This window comes from Camelus ferus, chromosome 23, assembly GCF_009834535.1.
Source record: "Camelus ferus isolate YT-003-E chromosome 23, BCGSAC_Cfer_1.0, whole genome shotgun sequence".
In the NCBI taxonomy this organism is placed as follows: Eukaryota; Metazoa; Chordata; class Mammalia; order Artiodactyla; family Camelidae; genus Camelus; species Camelus ferus.
Genome location: NC_045718.1, coordinates 407,065 through 425,147, shown reverse-complemented (window position 1 = coordinate 425,147; position 18,083 = coordinate 407,065). Strand labels below are relative to the sequence as shown.

The window sequence follows — 18,083 nt, the reverse complement described above, 5'->3', positions numbered from 1 at the left end:
TCCAATTCCCACAGGTTGTATTGGCTGAAAAGATAAGTGAAGGAACCTACCTGTAGGCAAGTCCCTCGGAGGTAGTAGGTTCCAGGGGGGAATGTTAAGGAGGAAACTAGCGAAGCTCAGAGAGTGCGGATGGAATAGAAGTCCCAGTTTCTGCTTAGACAGACAAGTCGAATTTGGACGCTCATCCAGTGACTTTTAAAAAGTAAATTAGTATTACTTTTTAAAAGTAAGTTAAAAAGTAAACGCATATAAATAAAAATTCGATCATGAGGGAAAGTTGAAGCTCACCTTTGTGGTATCAGTAGGTTCCTAGTTGGAATTATGGCTTGTTTGAAGGATTAAGTAGCGGTGCTTACTTCGAAACTGTGCGTCCGTCTCCCGTATTAGACTCAGTTTTCTAAGGGCAGAGATTCACTTGTTAGTTTGTGTAATTGTAGAGTCTTTAAAATCCCTAATATTCTGGATATATTGGTTAAGTAAATATGCTTAGCTTAAGTATTCTTACGACAACTTTCAGAGTTTCAAACTCACAAACCTGTTTTGGCCATCTAATTTTTTAAAGTGCTTTATCCAGTGCCTTCTGTATTTCTGGAACAGGGACAATTTCACATATTTTCTCATATAATCTTTACATCAGCTTCATAAGTTGGATATTATAAACGTTTTTTCAAACGAAAGGACGTGCCCACAAGGGTCAAGGTCACACAGCAGGTAGAGGATGGGGAGTGGGATTGCAGTGGGTGGCATTCCAAACTGAAAGAGTAGCAGTGTTGAAGCCAAAGGATAACAAGAATTCGGTGAGGAGGGTGGTCTTACAGGTCCCTCAGCATGGCTGGACCCAAGAGTGGAGGGTAGGGAGTGCTGAGAGACTGCCCAGGAATTTAGTGCTGTTAAACCTTTGTTAGGTCCTGCATACCTTTATAAAGAGGTTAGAGTTTAAACTGAAGCCTACGGGGAAACTATAGAAAAGTTTTAAGGGATGAGTACTCAGATGCGCACTTCTAGAAACCTCGCCATTTGTGTTTTAGAGTTGAATACATTGAAATGGGATAGGAAATAAGCAAGTGCTGGCTGTTACTTATGGTAAAATTTAGGAGTGTGTATTTATGTGATGTTCAGACATCATTGTTCTTTTTAAACAGAAATGTGGATTTTCAGAACTTTATTCATGGCAAAGAGAAAGGAAAGTAAAGACAGAATTTTGTCTTCATGATGGACCTCCTTATGCAAATGGTGACCCTCATGTTGGACATGCTTTAAATAAGGTAATTATAATTTAGGTTATAAAACTTGAGGGAAAATCTTTATTTGAATACACTTTGCAAAAGATTGTATTGTGATTTTATGACAGTTACGTACATTTGCATTGGGATAGAAACCAAAATGTCTTAATAGAAGGCAGCAATAAACAGTTTCAGTATTGTGTGAAAAATAACAACTGGTATTTGCTTTGAGCTTATTGTTATTATACATTAGTGTCATTTTATTCAGTAGATAATTATTGAGCATTTACTATGTGCCGGCATTGTCTAGACTCTGGGAATACAACTGAACAAGATGAGTCCTGTCTTCATGGAGCTTGTGTTCTAACAGGGAAGGCATAGTAATATAAATAAGTAAAATATTTGATGTGTTAGATAGTTGCTATAGAGACTCAATATTTGTCCATGTGTCATTCCCCCACTCCCATCTCCCTGTATATCAGATGTTGAAACCTGATCCCTAATGTGGCAGTATTTGGAGATGGGGCCTTTGAGAGGTGATTAGGTCATGTGGGCAGAGCCTTCATCAGTGGGATTAGTGCCCTTATTAAAGAGATCCCTGAGAGCTCCCTTGTCCCCTTATGCCATGTGAGGTTACAGTGAGAAGATGGTGGTCTTGAACCAGAAAGTGGTCCTTCCCAGAAAATGATTCTGCCAGCCCCTTGATCTTGGACTCCACAGTCGCTGGAACTGTGAGAAATAAATTTCTGTTATTTAAGCCACCCTGTTTATGCTAACTCTCAGACACTCTGCTGGTGTCCAAGAATTGCTTGTATACGCATGCAGTTGGTTTTATGTGTGCACCCCGCCCCTCCCGACACACACATACATATACACATACACTTTGGAATTGGTCTCAGCCCAAACTGACTAAGACAGTACTGATAAGTGCTTTGGAAGAAAATAAAAACAGGGAAGAGTAACAGGGAGGGTCAGCTGGGCAAACTGCAGTTTTATTAATTTGGCCTAGGGTGCCTTCCTCACTGAAAAGGTGACATTTGTGTAAGGTCCTCAAGGAAGCAAAGGAGTAAGCTGTGGGGATATTCGGGGTCAGTATAGCCAAGTGCAAAGACCTTGAGTTGTGTTTTCCTGGTGTGATTGAGGAAAGTAAGGGAGCCAGTGTGACTGGTTTGAAGTAAATGAGGGGACCTGTGTTTGGTGGGGCCAGAGAGGTAGCAAGGGCCAGGTCTTATAGGCCATTAGAAGGACTTCAGATTTTCTTGGCAAAAACAAACAAACAAACAGAAAAACCTCTTGGGATTCTGGCGGGAGGATGGGTGCCCAATGAATTTAAAACCTCAAGGATTATACTAAAATAAAATGACTTAATTAACCTAATACTGGTGAGAAATTTGAATCAGTAAAGAAACGTCAGCTGATTAATAGCCTGTCCTCGTGGATTAGAAGAATTAATACTGTTTTTGAGGAGTGGCTGCTAGGTTCATTTTAAATAGTAAATGAGTTGAGTGAGAAATGTGGGTTCTATCTGAGAGAACTCACTTGACTTCTCTGCTTTCTACCTTGAAGAGTAAGAATGATTGCAGTTTGCTTCATGGTGGTGCAGAGGTAATAGTAAAGTGGTCTGCCTTCCAGGGTTGTTTTCGTTGCAGGACTTGTGAATCTATGTTCATCAGTGATATTAGCCTGTAATTTTCTTTTTTTGTAGTGTCCTTGTGCGGTTTTGGTATCAGGGTAATGTTGGCCTCATAGAGTGAGGAGCTCCTGCCCCCAACACTGTGTGGTTTCTATTGCTTTAATTTTTTTGCCTATTCTAAAACTTCAGGTACGTTGAATCAGCATATATATATTCTTCTGTGTCTGGCTTCTTTCACTTGTGTAGTATTTATGTTATTCATATATGCTGTTATAGATGTCAGTAATTGATTCCTTTTTAATTGTGTGGTAGTGTTCCATTGAGAGAACTTACCACAATTTTTCATTCGTTTTTTTCAGTGCTTTATATCTTCCTTTGTGAATTGATGACTTTTCCTTAGAGGTGTACTTTGATTCCCCTTTCTTTATCTTTCATGCATTTACTGTAGGTTTTTGCTTTGTGTTTACCATGAGGCTTAACATGAAACACCTTATAGGTAGAGCAGTCTATGTGAGCTAACAGCTTATATTTGATTGCATACAAAAACTCTACCCTTTTATTCCCCATACACATTTATGTTTTTGTAATTATGTTTTACATCTTTTTATATTGTATATCCATTAACAAGTTATTTTAATTATAGTTACCTTGAATACTTCTGCCATTAAACCTTTATAATAGACAGATGTTATTAACACATTACCGTATTACAGTATAGGAGCATTATGCCTGTATACTTACATTTACCAGTATGTTTTAAAACTTAGTGTGTTTTCCAGGCACTAGTTATCATCCTTTCATTTCAGCGTGGGGAACTTCTTTTAGGATTTCTTGTCATGTAGGTCTAGTGATGCTCAACTCCCTCAGCTTTATCTTGCCTATGAAGGTATTTATCTTTTTTCACTTATGAAGGACAACTTTTCCAGTTAAGGATTGTTGGTTGGTAGTTTTTTATTTGCAGCACTTTGACTATATCATCCCACTCTTTTCTGGTCTGCAAGGTTTCTGCTGAGAAATCTACTTGTAGCCTTACAGAGGTTCCATTGTAGGCGTTAAGTGACAGGCTTTTTTTTCTCTTGCTTCTTTTAAGATTCTCACCTTGTCTTTGATTTTTGACACTTTTTGTTATAATATGGCTTTGAGAAGACATGCAGGTTGTCCATGGCATCTGTGCTGACTGTTGCTTTCCTTAGCAGAGAGAGGTCCCGGGACCCTCTGCAGAACAGTCTTGTTGTCTGTGATGAAGTCCTTACTAACACAAGCACAAATAGGGATAAATTGGGGGAGGGGGGATGTTATTTATACTGATTGATTTAAGTGATATACCTAACAAAAAGTGTACAAATCTTAAGTATATGTGTAGATGAATGTTTGTGTTGTGTAACTGCCACCCAGATCACAAGGCCCTCCTGCCCTTCTGGTGAGAAGTATGAGAGAGTTAAGTGGAAGAAGAGAGGGGAGGAGTGTGTATTACCTTTTCTACTTTTGATAGACCTGGAAAGGAAGGAATACTTTTCTGGACCACTGCACTGTTTACTTGTGGGAAGAAGAAATTGAGCTTGGAGCCAAATCTGTCCTTTGCCTTTTATCCCCTATTTTTTAATGGTAATATATTTTTTAAAAGACTCTGCTGCCCCCTAGTATCTAAACTGAACAAGAAAGGTAAACAGTTATAGAACTATACTAAATGAAGAGGACTGACCACTGTTTTAGTTAGAGTTTTAGGAATGACAGAGTTAACCATGGTATTTCATACTCTGAGTGTATTATAAATTCTGCGTTGATTCTGTATTTCTTAGCTAAATGTAAGTAATATTGGGTTATTCACATTAATAGCTTTTTCATAAGAAGGACAGATTTGTAATTAATTTATTTGTACTCTGATTTTTAGAAGGTTCAGATCTTTAAAAGGTAGTATGGGCTGCTTTTTTCATAGTCCACCTTTACAAATAAATTAGTAAATTTGGGCATAATGTTTTTCATTTTGAAATCTTTTATCATTTGATTTCCTTTTGGAACAGTTAATGGCATTTTAAAGATCAAGTATTTATTGCTCCTGTGTTTATGTAGAACTTGAGTTAATAGATTTAATCGGTTATTCTGTATAAATCCTTTTAAAATTGGGCTTGCTTAGTGTTTTAAATGATACTGAGAGAATATAAATTGTAAGCCACAATGTTTTATGTATGAACGATGATTATCATTTTATCTTTCAGATTTTGAAAGATATAGCCAATCGATACCATATGATGAAAGGTTCCAAAGTACATTTTGTGCCAGGCTGGGATTGTCATGGGTTACCCATTGAAATAAAAGTGTTAACAGAACGTGATGGAAAAACTCAGAATCTTTCAGCTATGGAAATTAGAGAGAAAGGTAAATGATCTCTGTTTCTGCTTTAAAATGGTTCCTTGAAAAAGTCAGGGCTTTACAGAAGAGGCCTGTTGTCTTTCGCTTTTGCTGTTGTTTTTTCCACTTACTATGAGATCTGTTGGAGACCACTTTGTGTCACAGAAAATCCAGATTTTGTTGAATTGACTTTTGTGAGAACTTATGTTCAGAAACAAAGGAGAGGTTTGTGAGTGTTTCCAAGTACATTTTTCAGGTCTTTAGTCTTCACATTTTGTGAAATTATTATTTTGGTCAATCTTTTTACTGATTTTCTTGGCTGGGGCTTGTTGACCTATTTTAGTTGGTAAACCAAAATTAAATTTTAAATTAAAAATGTTTTTAAATTTCTTATTTGAGTCTTTCCTTCAATAGAATGGGTCAGGGAGGACTCTTCTATCTTTATTTGTTAAACTATTTTATAATTGGATATTATTGTGAAGATTTTTCACTTCCTTATGAAACATCGTATTATTATTAGCTTAGACTGGTTGTACTAATTTTTTTGTGTTTATATACAATGAAGTAAGAATTAAACTCTGACCCTTCTTTAAATTTAGAAATACGAAGAATATCTTTTCCAGTTTATTTTTTCTAAACATAGAGTCATTGTACAAAGTCTGGAAAATAGAGGAGTCAGTAACAAAACTTTAACTTTTGAAATTTTAGTTAATTTTAGAATTTGTTGTAAGTATCATCTGAACACTTTCAAATTTCAGGATAATTTTTCTATTAAATAAATTTTGTAGTCTAAATTGTGTACAATACTTGCATTTAGACAGATTAATAAGAGTTTAAATTAATTGGTTCTGAAAAGTGTTTTGTTTATTTTTTTAGCGAGATCATTTGCTAAAGCAGCAGTTGAGAAACAGAAGTCGGCATTTATTCGGTGGGGAATAATGGCAGATTGGAATAACTGCTACTATACATTTGATGGAAGATATGAGGCCAGACAGTTGAGACTTTTCTACCAAATGTATGATAAAGTAAGGTGGTTTTTTTTCCCTTTGAGTATGTTAAATTATGTGTTACAAAATTCCAGCTTTCATGTAATATCTTTGTCTTTTATAGGGCTTAATTTATCGATCTTATAAACCTGTGTTTTGGTCTCCCTCATCAAGGTATTTATGTGTTTTTGGTAAAGGATAGAATTTTGTGAGGCTTCCAATATTTATGTTTAATATTTTTAAACCTTAGGACTGCATTGGCTGAAGCAGAACTTGAATACAATCCAGAGCATGTCAGTCGCTCAGTATATGTAAAATTCCCCCTCTTGAAACCCTCTCCTAAGTTGGCATCTCTTTTAGGTAAGATTTATCCTTTGCTTGAATATATTAAAGTTATGGAATTGTGACGTTTGATTTGTTAGAATATTTAAAATTTTATTTTCACAGATGGTTCATCTCCTGTTAGTTTTTTAGTCTGGACCACCCAGCCTTGGACTATTCCAGCCAATCAGGCTGTTTGTTACATGCCAGAATCAAAGTAGGTATATTACTGCATTTTTTGTTTTATCCACAAATAGGATTGATTCCATCATTAGCATTATTTTGAATTTATTTTATCCTCAGTATCCTCTTAGAAAGTAGTGAATTATAACTTACTTTTTATGTTCATAGAGATTTTATTAAGTTTTAGAGGATTCTATTTAAGACCTTCAGCTTTTTTGGAAAACAGAGTATAAGGAATGAAGTCCTTTTGAAAATAGTACTGTTTTGATCTTGAAGTTAGTTTTTCAAAAAAGATGTAAAACATTTAAAATGTTGTCTGTGGCATTTCTTTTTTCATTTTTAGTAATTTACTCTTAAAATTTTATTTTAGGTATGCTGTTGTGAAGTGTTCCAAATCTGGAGACTTCTACATTCTAGCTGCAGATAAAGTAACATCTGTTGCTTCTGTTTTGGAAACAACATTTGAGGTTATTTCAACATTTTCAGGTGAAGATTTATAGATATTCTGGCCATTGGTTCATCAAAATATTGGGTTGATTTGAGTTCAGTACCTTGTTGAACATTATGGATCAAAACAGATTATGGCATCTACCTTTCTAGAATATATTTTACATTGATTCATCTGAAGGATAATGTATGTTAACCATGATAGGAGTATAGAAAATATGAATGTTGACAAAGGCACAATAAATAAAAAATATTTTTGGCAAATGTCCAGCGTAAAATAGGACAGATGTCCTTTGAACATTGTAGAATATATAAATTTCCCTTAAAGTTTTTATTCAAAATTAAATTACTGAAATTATTTTTATCTGATTTGATCAAAGGAACAAGGAAAGAAAGAACTTTTTTTTGGTGTATGATTTTACTAAGGAAATTGAATAAATTCTGAAAATTATTCCAAAGACAGTGCTTCTATCAAAAGAATCTTTAGTAAGCTAAACCTGGGACTTCTGAAGTAGTGGCTGCTTTTGAAATAAACTATGGAAATCTAGGGAAGTTTAAAATTACGTTTGATCCTTAGGGATGTTATATATTTGAATATCTTACAGAAAAAAAGTCACAAGAATAGAGATACTCAAAAATGGAAACATTGCCTAGCTAAGTAAGGAAGGCTTCTAAATGCATCAGTTCAACTATATGTTAGGCTGTCCTCAAAAAGAACACAAATAACAAATATTGGTGAGGATACGGAGAAAAGGGAACCCTCGTACACTGTTGGTGGGAATGTAAATTGGTACAGCACTGTTGAAAACAGTATGGAGGTTTCTCAAAAAACTAAAAATAGAACTACCACATGACCCAGAAATTTCACACCAGGGTATATATATCTGCAAAAAAAGCAAAAACACTAATTTGAAAATATATATGCACCCCAATGTTTATAGCAGCATTTTTTACTTGTCAACGTATGGAAACAACCTACCTGTCCATCAACAGATTAATGGCTAAAGAAGATGTGGTGTATATATAAAACGCAATACTACTCAGCTGTAAAAAAAGAATAGAAGTTTGCCATTTGCAGCAATAAGAATGGACTTGGAGGGCATTATGCTAAGTGAAATAGAGAAAGATGAATAATTATATATCACTTATATGTGGAATGTGAGAAATACAACAAATTAGTGCATATAACAAAAAAGAAGCAGACTCACAGAACAAACTAGTGGTTGTCAGTGTGGGGAGGGGCAGTTACAGGGGTAAGGTAGTAAGAGGCACAAACTGTTAGGTATAAAATAAGCTACAGGGAATATGGCCAGTATTTTATAATTAATATAAATGGAATATACCCTTTAAAATCATGAATCACTATGTTGTACACCTGTAACATATAATGTTGTATAGCAACTATAATTCAATAAAACAAAAATATAAAAAGATATAAGCCAATTAGAGGTTTAAACAATCTTAACAAAAATAAAAAGGTTTTTAATGTCAAAGGCATAAAAGAAGCTACAGAATGTTTAATATTTGATACCATTTGTTCCTTGGTGCAATAGGTAAGTTAGAGGATCCAGTATATTCTTTAATTTTCTAACCTTTTTTTTTTTACTTTTAAAAATTAGTATATAATTGACATAGAGCATTTTATTAGTTTCAGGCATACAACATAATGATTTGATATTTGTATATATTGCAAAATGATCACCACAATAAGTCTAGTTAACATCCATCATTAGGCATAGTTACAGAGTTTTTTTCTTGTGATAAGAACTTTTAAGATCTACTCTCTTGTCAGCTTTCAAATATGCAATACAGTGTTACTAACTACAGTCTACCTCTTTTAAGGGCAGAAGATACTGTAGACTTCATTGATGTATCAGATGTTGTTATAAAATTTGGCATTCCCAAAAGGTCTTTGAAGGTATTAAGGTTATATTTAAAGATCATTTGTCTAGATTGCATAATTACTTCAAGTTATTACTTTGCAGAGAATTATTGGGTTGCCATTTTGAGCCACCATATTTCAGAGGAGTTTACATACTTCTCATTCCTGGCAAGATAAACTGGTGACGACTAGCTTACTACTTATTAGAGAAGTAAGAATGTCGAACAACTGAATAGAATATTTTGTGTGGAGTAGACTTTTTTTTCCCAGAAAAATGTAAATTGCTTCTTATTAATCATTTGGATATCTTTATTGGGAGATAAGGCAGAGTATTAAGTAGTCCATACACTAAGTATGTGTATAAAGGAAAGTTAACAGATGCCATTTACTTTGCCCCAAACCTTTGGTTTTCATACAAAAAATGCATAACAAGCATAGGGTTGTGGGGACTGGTGTTACTTAAGAATCAAACTTAGGGAAAAGAATCAAAGTGCAAACTAAAGGGTAGATTTCTCTGAAAGTCAGTGTTGACACTTGTCTTCTTTAACAGCATTCTGATTTACATGGAAAATAATTCATCCTGAAGTATTTAAGATTTTCCTAGTGATTCAGGTATTTCCTACTAATAAAAATACCAAGTCAGCCAAGTCAGACAGCAGGGAGAACTTGTGGTTCTTTTTTCCCAGAAAAAGGAATTTCATCTTCAGTTATAAGGAAGTGTTGGTTTCTCTCAGACCTCTTTCTCATTGCGCTGTTTTAACCAAAATGAAATCACCAACAGGGCCATCTATGAAATGTTAGAGTTACAAGATTTGTATTGTTGAGGTGGTCTGAGTAGGTTACATAGTTCTTACTACTATATGGCTAGAAAGAAGGATCATGGAAGTGGAGTAATTTCTCTGTGAGGACAGATTTTTTTTTTAAGTTAACATTATTTAGTTTGGAAAGATGAAGAATGATTTGTGAGGAAGATTCTGCGCAGTAAGGGGGGCCACTGACCTTTCTTTAATTATTAAAAAATAGCTAGGATAAACAGACTTACTCAATACATTCAGTAAGTGAATGGGTAGAACCAGGTAATCATTTTAAAGTTTGAAGACTTGTTATTTTAAAACCAAAAAAAAAAGAAAAATTAGTTTATGGAACTCAAGAGGCAGTAAAGGTGGGAAACAATAATGGTGTAGAAAAATTCATAGATGATGGATGTGATGTATTATTAAAGGGAACTAGAATTATATAGAACATGAGATTCAGACTGGCCTTTGATGTTGGATTCAGTCATTTATTTGTGACCTCAGGCAAATTGCTGACATTTTCCTACTTTCTGTCTTGTAAATTGGGGATAATATTAGCTGTTTTGGAGTATTATGGAGATGAAGTAAGAGTCTATGTTGAGCCCAGTACATGATGGTTGCCCGGTAACTGTCAGGTGTTACTTACCATCTCTTACCTTTTTAGGGAAACAGTATGAAAATCAACAAGAGTGAGTTCCCACAGAGATAGTATTAAAACCCACTAGTCATTGGTCTATTGATTGAGAATTGTTTTTGTCCTCTGTTCTAAAAGGTTCATAACTCTACGTAAATTAGAGAAATTTTCTTGTGTTCATTTGGTTATCTATTTGTTATAATAATTACTAATATTTTAAAGCATTTACAGTGTGGCAAGTACTGTGATAACTGCCTAAAATACTTAATATGTGTATTACTTTCTATTCTAAAAACTCAGATTATCCTCACAGCCATCCTCTGGGGTAGGAACCATAATTACTCACATTTTATAAATCTCTGAAGGTCACAGAATAAGTAAAAGGGGAAGCCAGGGCTTGAGCCCTGTCTCATCCCAGATTCTGCGCTTCTCACCTGATGTCTATTGTTATTCTTAAAAAGTTAGAAGAATTGCCATATAAAATAATTCTTAATTGTGATTTTCTTTTCCCACAGGTGTAGACTTGGAAAGTGGTACTTGTACTCATCCTTTAATTTCTGAGAGAGAGTCTCCTCTTTTACCTGCCAATCACGTGACCATGACAAAAGGAACAGGGTTGGTTCACACAGCTCCAGCTCATGGTATGGAAGATTACAGTGTGGCTTCTCAACACAACTTGTCCACGGTACTACTCTTTTTTCCTTTTTTTTTTTTTTTTAACTTTTTATTGAAGTATAGTTGATTTATAATGTTGTGTTAGTTTCTGGTGTACAGCAAAGTGATTCAGTTATATATATATATATTATATATATGTATCTCTTTTTCATATTCTTTTCTATTATGGTTTATTACAGGATATTGAATATAGTTCCCTGTGCTATGCAGTAGGACCTTATTGTTTATCTATTTTATATATAGTAGTTTGTATCCATTAATCCCAGAGTCTGAATTTATCTCTCTCCTACCCTCTTTTTCCCTTGGTAACCATAAATTTGTTTTCTATGTCTGTGAGTCTGTTTCTGTTTTGTAAATAAGTTCATTTGTATCATAAGTGATATCATATGGTATTTGTCTTTCTCTGTCTTACTTCACTTAGTATGATAATCTCTAGTTCCATTCATGTTGCTGCAAATGGCATTATTTCATTCTGTCTTTTTTTCTTTTGCTTTTGTCGAATTAAAGTGATAATTCCTAACATCTTTACATTTTGATAATAAACTAATTTTTGTTGTCATAATTGTGATATGTTTATGTGCAATACTCCAAGGCCTCATTACCTCATAGTAATTGAGAACAGTTTCCTAGAATTAGCACAAAATCAGCACAGACTTGAAATACATAGTAAATGGGAGCACTTTTTGTTAAGTGTTAAGTCACACAGACAAACTACTTTCAGTCACTGAAAATGGCAAGTGGATTTTACTAAATAGCTGAAAAGAATCATGTTTTTTTACCTAACAATCCTCTCTAAATTTATTTTACACATGTCAATTACTTAGTAAGTTTTTCCATTTAATTAGAAGCAAGTCTCAAAGTCATTACAATGTATGTACATTGCCATAGATCTATAAATTAACAGACACCAAGTTAAAAATGTTTTTAGTATATTTTGTTACTTTTTGTTATTAAACTTTAGGTATATGCTTTAATAAAACATTTTACCTTTGGTGATTTAAATGTGTAAATTTACAAATTCTGACTGGATAAAACGTACCCAAGTTTTCAGTGTAGTGAAAGACTACTCTTTAATGAGATGTTTGATATAGTATATTGTTTTGTCAAATATTGTCATAAGACAGAATGTCTTGATAGTTTATTTTAACCATTCAAAATGACTCTTTGTAGGATTGTTTGGTGAATGAAGATGGAGTTTTCACAGATGCTGCAGGTCCTGAACTTCAAAACAAGGCTGTTCTTGAAGAGGGAACAGATGTGGGTGAGTACTGCATATGCTGATACTAAAATAATATGTTTTCTGAAAAGCAGCCAGCAGTACCCTTTGCTGACTGTTTTCCCATCTTATACTTTCAACAGAAACAAAAAGCTAAAATTATATTTTATTTTGCTGCATGGTTTAAAACGGAGTTTGGCACTTTTTCATCTTTTGCTTTTAAGTTGCTCTATTTGTTTAAACAAATCAGGGCAGTCAACAGGGAGTGAAATTATTTTAGAACTGTAGAGGTGGTAATCAGCAGTATGAATTGTGTGGAAGGATGAAATCAACCCTGGGACAGCATGTTTACTGAGAATCAGACACTCTCTCTCCATTTATAACCCTTGTAAATCACTGACCCATATAGGATAGTTTATGTATTAACAGTCTTGGGGGTCCTCCAGTGTTGAGGTGTCTTTTTGCCTTCCTGTAATCATGAATCCAAGGACCAGGTACTATGAAAACCTTTCTTTGCCCACACTAAGACTAAGGCTAGTTAGATCTGGTGTACTGCTTTTCTGGGGCTACATTCACAAGTTACCATAAAGGTAGTGGCTTTATTAAAACAACAGAAACTTACCCTCTCACAGTTCTAGAGTCTAGAAGCCTGAAATCAAAGTGTTGGCGAGATCATGCTCCCTCTGAAAGCTCTATGGAAAAATCTTTCCTTGCCTCTTCCTAGCTTTTGCTGGCTCTTGGTAATTCTTGGCTTTCCTGGCCTATAGCTGTATTTCTCTAGTCTACCTCCAGTGTCGTATGTCCTTCTTTGCTCTTGTGTTTCTCTGTGTGTCCTCTCTTCTAATAAAGACCCCAGGCATTGGAATTAGGGCCCACTCTGATCCAGTATGACCTTATCTTAATTGCAAATTGCACCTGAAAAAACCCTATTTCCAAATAAAGTCACACTCACAGGTACTAGGGGTTAGGACTTGAACATCGTTTTTGGGGACAACATTCAACCCAGTATCCCTGGTTTCTCCTGGATTACCTGGAGACCATTTCGAATTTCATAGTATGAAAGATAGTGACTCTGAATTTGAGATGTAGAATTCTAGATGTATTCGGTCATCTTTCCTTTGAAAAGAAGAGCATGTCTGGAGAATGATTAAGGTTTTACAGTTGCTGCTTTTTTTTTTTTTTTTTTGCCTGGAGATTCATAGATTATGCTTTTGCTGCCCATCAGATGACAACTCTTACTGCTACCTGTTGGCCCAGATTTAGTATTCCCTGGGAGTTTAATGTTATTAGGATTTTCATAGCACTTTTTTTTTTGAAACAGAAGTTTTCCTTTGTCTTTTAAATCCAAAAAATTTCTTAAATTACTCTTATTTTCTCCTTATCATGAGAAACAGAGTATTTTCTTCTTTTTTTTAATTGAAGTATAGTCAGTTTACAACATTGTGTCAGTTTCTGGTGTACAGCACAATACTCCAGTCACATAGGAACATGCATACATGCATTTTCATACTCTTTTCACCGTGGGTTACTATGAGACATTGAATACAGTTTCCTTTGCTGTACAGTATGAACTTGTTGCTTTTCCTTCATAGTACTTTTTATTTATGTCTAATGTAAATTGTTACTGTTTTTTTTTTTAAGTTATAAAGATGCTTCAGGCTGCAAAGAATTTGTTGAAAGAGGAGAAATTGGTACACAGCTATCCATATGACTGGAGGACTAAGAAACCAGTAGTTATTCGTGCCAGCAAGCAGTGGTTTGTAAATATCACGGATATTAAGACTGCAGCCAAGGTATAAAAGACATCCGACCGTAAGGGTTGGGCTTACCATTCCCTCAGTATAAAAGGTTTGCATGTGAGGTCGAGGTAGGGCTCTGAGAGTAGAAGGGATTGATGTTATTATGACTTGTTTTCATAAAACTGTAGAATTTTCCATCTGGAAGGATCTTGAGTTTCCATCCCTTCATTATACACTTGTAGAAAATCAGGCTTAAAGAGGTTAAGTGTCAGATTTCCTGCCCAGTCTAGTGAAAAGTAGCATAGAATGAGTACTTGAGTTTAGCAAGTTGTTTAACCTCTCAGAACCTCAGTATTCTCATCTGTACAAAGGTGATAATAATGCCTACCTCATGAGATAAGTGAATAAAAGTTCCCAGAACAGTGTGTGGCACATAATAGCCATTCAACAAAACTCTTTTAAAACCCTTTGCTTCCTTAAGATTGAAATTGCAATTCATTTGAAAAGATACTGCTTTGAGTTAACAAATACCTTCTGAATTGGCATTTTAAACATTAATATATATTTGAGCTTTCTTTCAACACATACATGTATCTGTGTATGTGTATGTGTGTGTGTAAAGCCACAAACGACTTGATTATATTAAATGAAAGAGCTCAAATACACATTTGTTCACCAGGCTGGGTTTAGATACTTCGCTTTACAGCTTGTGTATATACATTACTATTGTTAGTTGGTTCATCGGTTGCCCTGGCAGTTTGGGGCCCTTGCCAGAGGTAGGCAAGCAATTTACATTTTCTACCTTCATGTAGAGTGGACGGCTGTGCTCTGGACTGCTTTTTTATTTTGTTTTTTACATTTTTATGAAGCCTGTTTTTCTTACCTGTAAGTGTTATAATTTGTATCTTTCAGCTCTGCATGGAGTTTTTGGTTGCAGAACATCTAAGTCTGATTTAATATACTGAAGCCAAGTTGTTTTTTTTTTTTTTTAACTTCTTTATGGAAAAATTTCAGTTGCTTCTTGCAGAAATAAGAGAATAGAGTAATGTACTGCAGTGTTTCCATCACCCAATCAACAATAATGAACTTTCTGTCCATTTTATTTTTATCTACCCCTGTACCCATTATCTATACTTTCTACCCACTGAATTATGTTATAGCAAGTTTTAGGCATTATGTTTTCCATAAATATTAAAACATGTATATATGACAGATAAAGCCATTAAAATTTAATTTTAATGCCATTATTACCACCTTAAAACAGTAATAGTTGTTCTTTAGCAAAATTGAATACCAGTCAGTATCCACATTTCTTGGATTTTTAATAAAAATGGATTGCAGATGGTGCCGCTCTGCCAGTAGGTGGTGCTACAAAGGGCTTGAGGGGAGGGGATTTATGGTAGTTCAGGTAAGAAGAAAGTGTTTAAACCGCCTCTGAAAATATAAAAATGCTTTTCTTAATGGATAAAGAGACTTTTTAAAATGAAGTTACCATGTTTTCATTTTTATGGATATTATTTTCAAATATTTTTGCTATGTGATTCTTCTCTTGGTAATTGACAAATGAAATCAAATGCTAGTAGTTTACAACTTTTTTAAGGGGATGGAAGGAAGGAGAGATTGTAAATAGTGATTTATTTTGAGAAGGTGTTTTCTATGTTGTAAAGCATACTATGTAAAATTAGGTTATGTTGCAATCCTTGTCTACCTAAGATAGTAGCTTATTTCTTAAGCATTTTTTAAAATGCATTGAAATCAAGTTTAAATCAACTTAACTGTAGTTTAATAAAGTACAGTACTTCTACTAAACTTCTTATTTCCAGCTTTAATCTAGGGTGCTTAGAAATTAGTATAAAATTTCTTGTCACATCCTCCAAAGGCGAAAGTCTGCTCTTAATATTATTTATTAGATCCTTTGTGGCCCCATTTTGACTTTGCCTCATTTGCTCTGAAATCTATAGTTTTTTAGATTAGTTTGTTTTTTTGGGGGACGGGAACATGTGAATGACTATAAACATCCAAAATCAAGAACTGTGTTAGGATAAATAGTGACACTTCTAGAAAATTTGTTCTCCTTTCTCTCACTGGACTTGATTTGTGAATCAATTGCAGGAATTGTTAAAAAAGGTGAAATTTATTCCTGGGTCAGCACTGAATGCCATGGTTGAAATGATGGACAGGCGGCCGTATTGGTGCATATCAAGGCAAAGAGTTTGGGGTGTCCCGATTCCTGTGTTTCATCATAAGACAAAAGATGAAATCTTGATCAACAGGTAGAACTCTTTCTAAAATTTTTTGACATTTTAAAGTGAGTTGTATTTTCTTCAGAAGTGGAAAAATAGTAGACAATTGAGAACTCCTGATATATGTTAAATGAAATACTCTAAAATAATGATCTTTTGTGGGGGAGTAAAATATAAATTTCTAAAAGATCCTTTCATATGGTTGAAGTTTTTTAACAAAGTAGATTTTTTCAGTGTTGATACTTAGAAGCAAAGCCTTTGATATTTTTTCTGTGAGAATTTATTCTTCCTGACCATGTGCCTAGCACTGTCCTAGAGTAAGGTGTCACCAGTGCCAAGATGAACAGTGTTCAGTGGTGGAGCCCAGTATGCAATTTTTCTTTAGGAATCCATGTCTGTACCTTATTCTGAGTCTACTCTCCTTCTCAGTAGAAATAGTGCTATGTAATGTGTAGATCATTTAAAATTTCAAAAACTATAATATAGTTGAATGCATGTAATTCATTCTAGTGATGATTCCATTCCTAGGTATTTCTTCTTTTTCCTCTAATTTTTTTTTTTTTTAATTTGGAAAGATAGTACTTGAACTTAGTAAACAATTCATAGTAGAAAAGCTTATAAAGTAAAAATAAGATTTTTTCCTACTCATACACTAGACCCTTTTTTGAGGCAGTAAGCAAGACTCACATGGTCCCTGCCCTTAATGAGATAATAATCTAGCTAGTTTATCTTCTAATAAGATAGAGATGCTTTCAGTATTGTTGCTGTTATTAACAGTGGAAAGGGGAATATTAATAATTTCTTTTGGGAATACATCCTGGGTTTTCATTTGTTTTTAAGTAATTTTGTTTTAATTTGGTTAGTGGAATTATTAGTAAGTTATGCTATAATATGAGCAAAAAATTTGAGCACATTTTGGTAAATATTCTCACATTTCATCAGTTGAGGACCCTGTGAGGGTTTTAAGGGCATGGAGGCTAACATGTAATGGGGAATTCAGGAGATGACAGAGTTGAATGTCCCACCTTGGGATTTATCATAATTTTTGTAAAAAGGGTCTACTTTTTCATTGTCTGCATTATCAGTATTTCTTTAGGTGGTACTTTATGAATACATATATTTTAGGATTTTAAAAAATTGTTGATTACAGTGTTGTGGTTTTTTTTTTGTTACCTAGAGCCACATGTTAGGTAGTTCTTAGTACCCTTGGTGTGACGGTTCCTTTTCAATTTGAAGTATTCGTTGTATCATGACTTCATGGGTAGTCTGACACCTTATGGCAGCATGGCTCAGAGGGGAGAACTGTAGGCTCTCCTTCGGACAAATATTGAATCATATTGAATCATAAAACAGCTCGTTGGCATCATTCACAGAAGATACGGCATTGAGTATCAAGGATTTGAGGATTGGATAGGAAATGTGGGAAAGTATTTTGCAAGTGCTGGGATCAGGAGCTGAGGACCCAGAATGGGGACAACATAGCATGTGTGTAGGAGCCGTGATGTGACCACAGGGTATGAGAGGAGATAGAAAGAGAAACACCCAAGAAAGAGGGATTGGGGCAAATCATAGTAAGTCTTGAATATCAAGCTAGGGAGTTTAAGCTTTCAAGCAGGTATGAGGAATCAGTATGTTTTAGGGAAAGGAACTAGAGATTAGAGACCAGGAAGTCATTGTAAGGCTCTTTCAATATTATTACAATTTGGAGCTGACCTAAGACTCTTTGGCCTAAATATTGTTGCTTATGTTGTTCTTACA

General features: G+C 34.6%; 1 protein-coding gene across 1 annotated transcript in view; it reads left to right on the top strand.

Annotated features, from left to right (window-relative positions):
* IARS2 (isoleucyl-tRNA synthetase 2, mitochondrial) overlaps positions 1–18,083 on the top strand; it is a 42,990-nt gene that overhangs the window by 576 nt on the left and 24,331 nt on the right. Inside the window, exons 2-12 of the mRNA XM_032466751.1 lie at positions 1,143–1,265; positions 5,073–5,232; positions 6,082–6,230; positions 6,316–6,365; positions 6,442–6,551; positions 6,639–6,729; positions 7,066–7,181; positions 10,968–11,137; positions 12,298–12,388; positions 13,985–14,136; positions 16,195–16,355. Coding sequence (XP_032322642.1) covers positions 1,143–1,265; positions 5,073–5,232; positions 6,082–6,230; positions 6,316–6,365; positions 6,442–6,551; positions 6,639–6,729; positions 7,066–7,181; positions 10,968–11,137; positions 12,298–12,388; positions 13,985–14,136; positions 16,195–16,355 — 1,373 coding nt within the window. The remainder of the gene's footprint in view (positions 1–1,142; positions 1,266–5,072; positions 5,233–6,081; positions 6,231–6,315; positions 6,366–6,441; positions 6,552–6,638; positions 6,730–7,065; positions 7,182–10,967; positions 11,138–12,297; positions 12,389–13,984; positions 14,137–16,194; positions 16,356–18,083) is intronic.